The sequence below is a fragment of the Salvelinus fontinalis genome, unplaced genomic scaffold, assembly GCF_029448725.1.
Source record: "Salvelinus fontinalis isolate EN_2023a unplaced genomic scaffold, ASM2944872v1 scaffold_0938, whole genome shotgun sequence".
NCBI classification, from domain to species: Eukaryota; Metazoa; Chordata; class Actinopteri; order Salmoniformes; family Salmonidae; genus Salvelinus; species Salvelinus fontinalis.
In genome coordinates this window covers 5,228-15,000 of record NW_026601147.1, presented here as the reverse complement: position 1 = coordinate 15,000, position 9,773 = coordinate 5,228, and the positions used below count along the sequence as shown (strand labels likewise).

At 41.2% G+C, this 9,773-nt stretch overlaps 1 protein-coding gene across 1 annotated transcript in view; it reads left to right on the top strand.

Annotated features, from left to right (window-relative positions):
- The window catches only part of LOC129847727 (bone morphogenetic protein receptor type-2-like), a gene marked incomplete at its 5' end in the record, with an annotated part of 58,528 nt that extends 53,078 nt beyond the window's left edge, over positions 1–5,450 (top strand). The window contains one exon of the mRNA XM_055915462.1: positions 720–5,450. Within this exon, the coding sequence (XP_055771437.1) occupies positions 720–922 (203 nt within the window). The remainder of the gene's footprint in view (positions 1–719) is intronic.
- Between the last annotated feature and the right edge of the window lie 4,323 nt (positions 5,451–9,773).

Here is a 9,773-nt window from a genome sequence, read left to right as displayed (position 1 = left end):
CCCTCTCATCCTGACCCTAACCCTCTCATCCTGACCCTAACCCTCTCATCCTGACCCTAACCCTCTCATCCTGAACCTAACCCTCTCATCCTGACCCTAACCCTCTCAGCCTAACCCTCTCAGCCTGACCCTAACCCTCTCATCCTGACCCTAACTCTCTCATCCTGACCCTAACCCTCTCAGCCTGACCCTAACCCTCTCAGCCTGACCCTAACCCTCTCAGCCTGACCCTAACCCTCTCATCCTGACCCTAACCCTGACCCTAACCCTCTCATCCTGACCCTAACCCTCTCATCCTGACCCTAACCCTCTCATCCTGACCCTAACCCTCTCAGCCTGACCCTAACCCTCTCATCCTGACCCTAACCCTCTCATCCTGACCCTAACCCTCTCATCCTGACCCTAACCCTCTCATCCTGACCCTAACCCTCTCACCCTGACCCTAACCCTCTCACCCTGACCCTAACCCTCTCACCCTGACCCTAACCCTCTCACCCTGACCCTAACCCTCTCATCCTGACCCTAACCCTCTCATCCTGACCCTAACCCTCTCATCCTGACCCTAACCCTCTCATCCTGACCCTAACCCTCTCAGCCTGACCCTAACCCTCTCATCCTGACCCTAACCCTCTCATCCTGACCCTAACCCTCACGGCCTGACCCTCACCCCCTGACCCCTGACCCTACCCCTGACCCCTGACCCTGTGTTTGTGTTCCAGGGGAGGTCCAGAACCAGGGAACAGGGGAGAAGATTAAGAAGCGTGTGAAGACTCCGTACTCCCTGAAGCGCTGGCGACCCGCCACCTGGGTCATCTCCACGGATACCAGGGGGTCAGAGGTGAACAACAACAAGGGTCAGGGCCGACCCAAGTCCAGCTCCGCTGTCTATCCCACCTCTGAACCCAGCGACACCCGCCTCTGAACTCTGACCTTCAGAGGGACAACACAGACACTAGTGTTGCTATGACAACAGACCGTGAAGCGTTTCCTGGGTAACAGCAGTCGGTTGTGTCCAGTTTCTGTCTCTCGCTTTGCGTCTGTTGATGACTCTGCTTTATATTGAATCCAGCTATGCAGCGATCTCTGCCTGGTGGTTTCATTTGTCTGTGTGTATAACGAGCGATCTCTGCCTCGTGGTTTCATTTGTCTGTGTGTATAACGAGCGATCTCTGCCTCGTGGTTTCATTTGTCTGTGTGTATAACGAGCGATCTCTGCCTCGTGGTTTCATTTGTCTGTGTGTATAACGAGCGATCTCTGCCTCGTGGTTTCATTTGTCTGTGTGTATAACGAGCGATCTCTGCCTCGTGGTTTCATTTGTCTGTGTGTATAACGAGCGATCTCTGCCTCGTGGTTTCATTTGTCTGTGTGTATAACGAGCGATCTCTGCCTCGTGGTTTCATTTGTCTGTGTGTATAACGAGCGATCTCTGCCTCGTGGTTTCATTTGTCTGTGTGTATAACGAGCGATCTCTGCCTGGTGGTTTCATTTGTCTGTGTGTATAACGAGCGATCTCTGCCTCGTGGTTTCATTTGTCTGTGTGTATAACGAGCGATCTCTGCCTCGTGGTTTCATTTGTCTGTGTGTATAACGAGCGATCTCTGCCTGGTGGTTTCATTTGTCTGTGTGTATAACGAGCGATCTCTGCCTCGTGGTTTCATTTGTCTGTGTGTATAACGAGCGATCTCTGCCTGGTGGTTTCATTTGTCTGTGTGTATAACGAGCGATCTCTGCCTCGTGGTTTCATTTGTCTGTGTGTATAACGAGCGATCTCTGCCTGGTGGTTTCATTTGTCTGTGTGTATAACGAGCGATCTCTGCCTCGTGGTTTCATTTGTCTGTGTGTATAACGAGCGATCTCTGCCTCGTGGTTTCATTTGTCTGTGTGTATAACGAGCGATCTCTGCCTCGTGGTTTCATTTGTCTGTGTGTATAACGAGCGATCTCTGCCTCGTGGTTTCATTTGTCTGTGTGTATAACGAGCGATCTCTGCCTGGTGGTTTCATTTGTCTGTGTGTATAACGAGCGATCTCTGCCTGGTGGTTTCATTTGTCTGTGTGTATAACGAGGTTTAGTCGTCTACTCCAGGTGAGGTTTAGTCGTCTACTCCAGGTGAGGTTTAGTCGTCTACTCCAGGTGAGGTTTAGTCGTCTACTCCAGGTGAGGTTTAGTCGTCTACTCCAGGTGAGGTTTAGTCGTCTACTCCAGGTGAGGTTTAGTCGTCTACTCCAGGTGAGGTTTAGTCGTCTACTCCAGGTGAGGTTTAGTCGTCTACTCCAAGTGAGGTTTAGTCGTCTACTCCAGGTGAGGTTTAGTCGTCTACTCCAGGTGAGGTTTAGTCGTCTACTCCAGGTGAGGTTTAGTCGTCTACTCCAGGTGAGGTTTAGTCGTCTACTCCAGGTGGAGTCTCATTCTGTGACCGCGAGGGAGGGCGCTGCTCTGGAAACAGTCATATTATCTGCTCTGTCGTTCAGCACCTGTAAGGAGTTGGTCTCCAGGACGATGGTCTTAAAGACACATCGATCCACTGTTTTCATGCTCTGTGTATTTGATTATGTATCATGATTTAAACTGTGCAATGGGATACAGCTTTTAGGTGCTTTCATATGTTTTTAACACTTTTCTTGTTTCATTTTTTTAAATATTATCTCTGTGTTGCGATTATAAATGGACACCAAGTCAATGTTTTATTCAGTCTGGAAACAGTCCATCAGACTACAAACCCTCTCCTCAAATCAAACAACTGAAGTACTACCCAGAGTTGTAATGTTAGTGGGCTCTCTCTCTTTACTGGGACTCTGGGACTACAATCACCAGACAGGACTGGGACTACAATCACCAGACAGGACTGGGACTACAATCACCAGACAGGACTGGGACTACAATCACCAGACAGGACTGGGGGGGACTACAATCACCAGACAGGACTGGGGGGGACTACAATCACCAGACAGGACTGGGACTACAATCACCAGACAGGACTGGGGGGAACTACAATCACCAGACAGGACTGGGGTAACTACAATCACCAGACAGGACTGGGACTACAATCACCAGACAGGACTGGGGGGACTACAATCACCAGACAGGACTGGGGGAACTAGAATCACCAGACAGGACTGGGACTACAAATACCAGACAGGACTGGGACTACAATCACCAGACAGGACTGGGACTACAATCACCAGACAGGACTGGGACTACAATCACCAGACAGGACTGGGACTACAATCACCAGACAGGACTGGGGGGGGACTACAATCACCAGACAGGACTGGGGGGACTACAATCACCAGACAGGACTGGGGGGGGAACTACAATCACCAGACAAGACTGGGGGGAACTACAATCACCAGACAGGATTGGGGGGAACTACAATCACCAGACAGGACTGGGGGGACTACAATCACCAGACAGGACTGGGGGAATTACAATCACCAGACAGGACTGGGGGAATTACAATCACCAGACAGGACTGGGACTACAATCACCAGACAGGACTGGGGGGGTCTACAATCACCAGACAGGACTGGGACTACAATCACCAGACAGGACTGGGACTACAATCACCAGACAGGACTGGGACTACAATCACCAGACAGGACTGGGACTACAATCACCAGACAGGACTGGGACTACAATCACCAGACAGGACTGGGAGGACTACAATCACCAGACAGGACTGGGGGGACTACAATCAACAGACAGGACTGGTGGGAACTATAATCACCAGACAGGACTGGGGGGACTACAATCACCAGACAGGACTGGGACTACAATCACCAGACAGGACTGGGGGGACTACAATCACCAGACAGGACTGGGGGGACTACAATCACCAGACAGTACTGGGACTACAATCACCAGACAGGACTGGGACTATAATCACCAGACAGGACTGGGGGGAACTACAATCACCAGAGACCACTGGTACTACAATCACCAGACAGGACTGGGACTACAATCACCAGACAGGACTGGGACTACAATCACCAGACAGGACTGGGACTACAATCACCAGACAGGACTGGAGGGACTACAATCACCAGACAGGACTGGAGGGACTACAATCACCAGACAGGACTGGAGGGACTACAATCACCAGACAGGACTGGGGGGGACTACAATCACCAGACAGGACTGGGAGGACTACAATCACCAGACAGGACTGGGGGGACTACAATCACCAGACAGGACTGGGGGGACTACAATCACCAGACAGGACTGGGGGGACTACAATCACCAGACAGGACTGGGACTACAAACACCAGACCGGACTGGGACTACAATCACCAGACAGGACTGGGGGGACTACAATCACCAGACAGGACTGGGGGGAACTACAATCACCAGACAGGACTGGGACTACAATCACCAGACAGGACTGGGGGGACTACAATCACCAGACAGGACTGGGGGGAACTACAATCACCAGACAGGACTGGGGGGACTACAATCACCAGACAGGACTGGGGGGGACTACAATCACCAGACAGGACTGGGGGGGACTACAATCACCAGACAGGACTGGGGGGACTACAATCACCAGACAGGACTGGGGGGACTACAATCACCAGAGACCACTGGGATTCTGGGACTACAATTACCAGAGACCACTGGGATTCTGGGACTACAATCACCAGAGACCACTGGGATTCTGGGACTACAATCACCAGAGACCACTGGGATTCTGGGACTACAATCACCAGACATGGCTGGGATTCTGGGACTACAATCACCAGACATGGCTGGGATTCTGGGACTACAATCACCAGAGACCACTGGGATTCTGGGACTCCAATCACCAGAGACCACTGGGATTCTGGGACTACAATCACCAGAGAACACTGGGATTCTGGGACTACAATCACCAGAGACCACTGGGATTCTGGGACTACAATCACCAGAGACCACTGGGATTCTGGGACTCCAATCACCAGAGAACACTGGGATTCTGGGACTACAATCACCAGAGACCACTGGGATTCTGGGACTACAATCACCAGAGACCACTGGGATTCTGGGACGACATCAAGAGAAGCAGGATGCATCTGTTCAGAAATGGACGAACAGCAACACCTCACTCTTTCAACAGAAAAACTCTGATTCCCACAATTCTGTCTGCTCGGAATCCAACTCTTTTAAAGCGATCCTTCTGAATCATGCTGGAACTGTTGACCCTGTCTTGTGAATCTGTACCATGTGGACTATGGACATGTCAGCGAGCAGATGCAGGGTGCAGTGGGTCTAGGCCATGCAGGCCCTGAAGTGTGTCAGGGACTGTCTGTTTCAGAGGATCAAATTAGCTTTCTGTTTTGGTATCTTGCATTTGTCTGAGAAATATATGTTTGTGTATTGCAACAACAACAGAAACGGGCCTATGCTATGTTAATTTGATGAACACTACAGGTTTGACACAAAACAAAAACATTTTAATAAATGTATGAAACACAGTGGTATAGTTATTATAACTCAGGGTAATACATGTATTAAACACAGTGGTATAGTTATTATAACTCAGGGTAATACATGTATTAAACACAGTGGTATAGTTATTATAACTCAGGGTCATACATGTATTAAACACAGTGGTATAGTTATTATAACTCAGGGTTAGGTAATACATGTATAAAACACAGTGGTATAGTTATTATAACTCAGGGTAATACATGTATTAAACACAGTGGTATAGTTATTATAACTCAGGGTAATACATGTATTAAACACAGTGGTATAGTTATTATAACTCAGGGTTAGGTAATACATGTATTAAACACAGTGGTATAGTTATTATAACTCAGGGTAATACATGTATAAAACACAGTGGTATAGTTATTATAACTCAGGGTAATACATGTATTAAACACAGTGGTATAGTTATTATAACTCAGGGTAATACATGTATAAAACACAGTGGTATAGTTATTATAACTCAGGGTAATACATGTATAAAACACAGTGGTATAGTTATTATAACTCAGGGTAATACATGTATTAAACACAGTGGTATAGTTATTATAACTCAGGGTAATACATGTATTAAACACAGTGGTATAGTTATTATAACTCAGGGTAATACATGTATAAAACACAGTGGTATAGTTATTATAACTCAGGGTAATACATGTATAAAACACAGTGGTATAGTTATTATAACTCAGGGTAATACATGTATTAAACACAGTGGTATAGTTATTATAACTCAGGGTTAGGTAATACATGTATTAAACACAGTGGTATAGTTATTATAACTCAGGGTTAGGTAATACATGTATTAAACACAGTGGTATAGTTATTATAACTCAGGGTAATACATGTATTAAACACAGTGGTATAGTTATTATAACTCAGGGTAATACATGTATTAAACACAGTGGTATAGTTATTATAACTCAGGGTAATACATGTATTAAACACAGTGGTATAGTTATTATAACTCAGGGTTAGGTAATACATGTATTAAACACAGTGGTATAGTTATTATAACTCAGGGTAATACATGTATAAAACACAGTGGTATAGTTATTATAACTCAGGGTAATACATGTATAAAACACAGTGGTATAATTATTATAACTCAGGGTTAGGTAATACATGTATTAAACACAGTGGTATAGTTATTATAACTCAGGGTAATACATGTATTAAACACAGTGGTATAGTTATTATAACTCAGGGTAATACATGTATTAAACACAGTGGTATAGTTATTATAACTCAGGGTAATACATGTATTAAACACAGTGGTATAGTTATTATAACTCAGGGTAATACATGTATTAAAAACAGTGGTATAGTTATTATAACTCAGGGTAATACATGTATTAAACACAGTGGTATAGTTATTATAACTCAGGGTAATACATGTATTAAACACAGTGGTTTAGTTATTATAACTCAGGGTAATACATGTATTAAACACAGTGGTATAGTTATTATAACTCAGGGTAATACATGTATTAAACACAGTGGTATAGTTATTATAACTCAGGGTTAGGTAATACATGTATTAAACACAGTGGTATAGTTATTATAACTCAGGGTTAGGTAATACATGTATTAAACACAGTGGTATAGTTATTATAACTCAGGGTAATACATGTATTAAACACAGTGGTATAGTTATTATAACTCAGGGTAATACATGTATAAAACACAGTGGTATAGTTATTATAACTCAGGGTTAGGTAATACATGTATTAAACACAGTGGTATAGTTATTATAACTCAGGGTAATACATGTATTAAACACGGTGGTATAGTTATTATAACTCAGGGTAATACATGTATAAAACACAGTGGTATAGTTATTATAACTCAGGGTAATACATGTATTAAACACAGTGGTATAGTTATTATAACTCAGGGTAATACATGTATTAAACACAGTGGTATAGTTATTATAACTCAGGGTAATACATGTATTAAACACAGTGGTATAGTTATTATAACTCAGGGTAATACATGTATAAAACACAGTGGTATAGTTATTATAACTCAGGGTAATACATGTATTAAACACAGTGGTATAGATATTATAACTCAGGGTTAGGTAATACATGTATAAAACACAGTGGTATAGTTATTATAACTCAGGGTTAGGTAATACATGTATTAAACACAGTGGTATAGTTATTATAACTCAGGGTAATACATGTATTAAACACAGTGGTATAGTTATTATAACTCAGGGTAATACATGTATTAAACACAGTGGTATAGTTATTATAACTCAGGGTAATACATGTATTAAACACAGTGGTATAGTTATTATAACTCAGGGTAATACATGTATTAAACACAGTGGTATAGTTATTATAACTCAGGGTAATACATGTATTAAACACAGTGGTATAGTTATTATAACTCAGGGTAATACATGTATTAAACACAGTGGTATAGTTATTATAACTCAGGGTTAGGTAATACATGTATTAAACACAGTGGTATAGTTATTATAACTCAGGGTAATACATGTATTAAACACAGTGGTATAGTTATTATAACTCAGGGTAATACATGTATTAAACACAGTGGTATAGTTATTATAACTCAGGGTAATACATGTATTAAACACAGTGGTATAGTTATTATAACTCAGGGTAATACATGTATTAAACACAGTGGTATAGTTATTATAACTCAGGGTAATACATGTATTAAACACAGTGGTATAGTTATTATAACTCAGGGTAATACATGTATTAAACACAGTGGTATAGTTATTATAACTCAGGGTAATACATGTATTAAACACAGTGGTATAGTTATTATAACTCAGGGGTAATACATGTATTAAACACAGTGGTATAGTTATTATAACTCAGGGTAATACATGTATTAAACACAGTGGTATAGTTATTATAACTCAGGGTAATACATGTATTAAACACAGTGGTATAGTTATTATAACTCAGGGTAATACATGTATTAAACACAGTGGTATAGTTATTATAACTCAGGGTAATACATGTATTAAACACAGTGGTATAGTTATTATAACTCAGGGTAATACATGTATTAAACACAGTGGTATAGTTATTATAACTCAGGGTAATACATGTATTAAACACAGTGGTATAGTTATTATAACTCAGGGTAATACATGTATTAAACACAGTGGTATAGTTATTATAACTCAGGGTAATACATGTATAAAACACAGTGGTATAGTTATTATAACTCAGGGTAATACATGTATTAAACACAGTGGTATAGTTATTATAACTCAGGGTAATACATGTATTAAACACAGTGGTATAGTTATTATAACTCAGGGTAATACATGTATAAAACACAGTGGTATAGTTATTATAACTCAGGGTTAGGTAATACATGTATTAAACACAGTGGTATAGTTATTATAACTCAGGGTAATACATGTATTAAACACAGTGGTATAGTTATTATAACTCAGGGTAATACATGTATTAAACACAGTGGTATAGTTATTATAACTCAGGGTAATACATGTATTAAACACAGTGGTATAGTTATTATAACTCAGGGTAATACATGTATTAAACACAGTGGTATAGTTATTATAACTCAGGGTTAGGTAATACATGTATTAAACACAGTGGTATAGTTATTATAACTCAGGGGTAATACATGTATTAAACACAGTGGTATAGTTATTATAACTCAGGGTAATACATGTATTAAACACAGTGGTATAGTTATTATAACTCAGGGTAATACATGTATTAAACACAGTGGTATAGTTATTATAACTCAGGGTAATACATGTATTAAACACAGTGGTATAGTTATTATAACTCAGGGTAATACATGTATAAAACACAGTGGTATAGTTATTATAACTCAGGGTAATACATGTATTAAACACAGTGGTATAGTTATTATAACTCAGGGTAATACATGTATAAAACACAGTGGTATAGTTATTATAACTCAGGGTTAGGTAATACATGTATTAAACACAGTGGTATAGTTATTATAACTCAGGGTAATACATGTATTAAACACAGTGGTATAGTTATTATAACTCAGGGTAATACATGTATTAAACACAGTGGTATAGTTATTATAACTCAGGGTAATACATGTATTAAACACAGTGGTATAGTTATTATAACTCAGGGTAATACATGTATTAAACACAGTGGTATAGTTATTATAACTCAGGGTAATACATGTATTAAACACAGTGGTATAGTTATTATAACTCAGGGTAATACATGTATTAAACACAGTGGTATAGTTATTATAACTCAGGGTAATACATGTATTAAACACAGTGGTATAGTTATTAT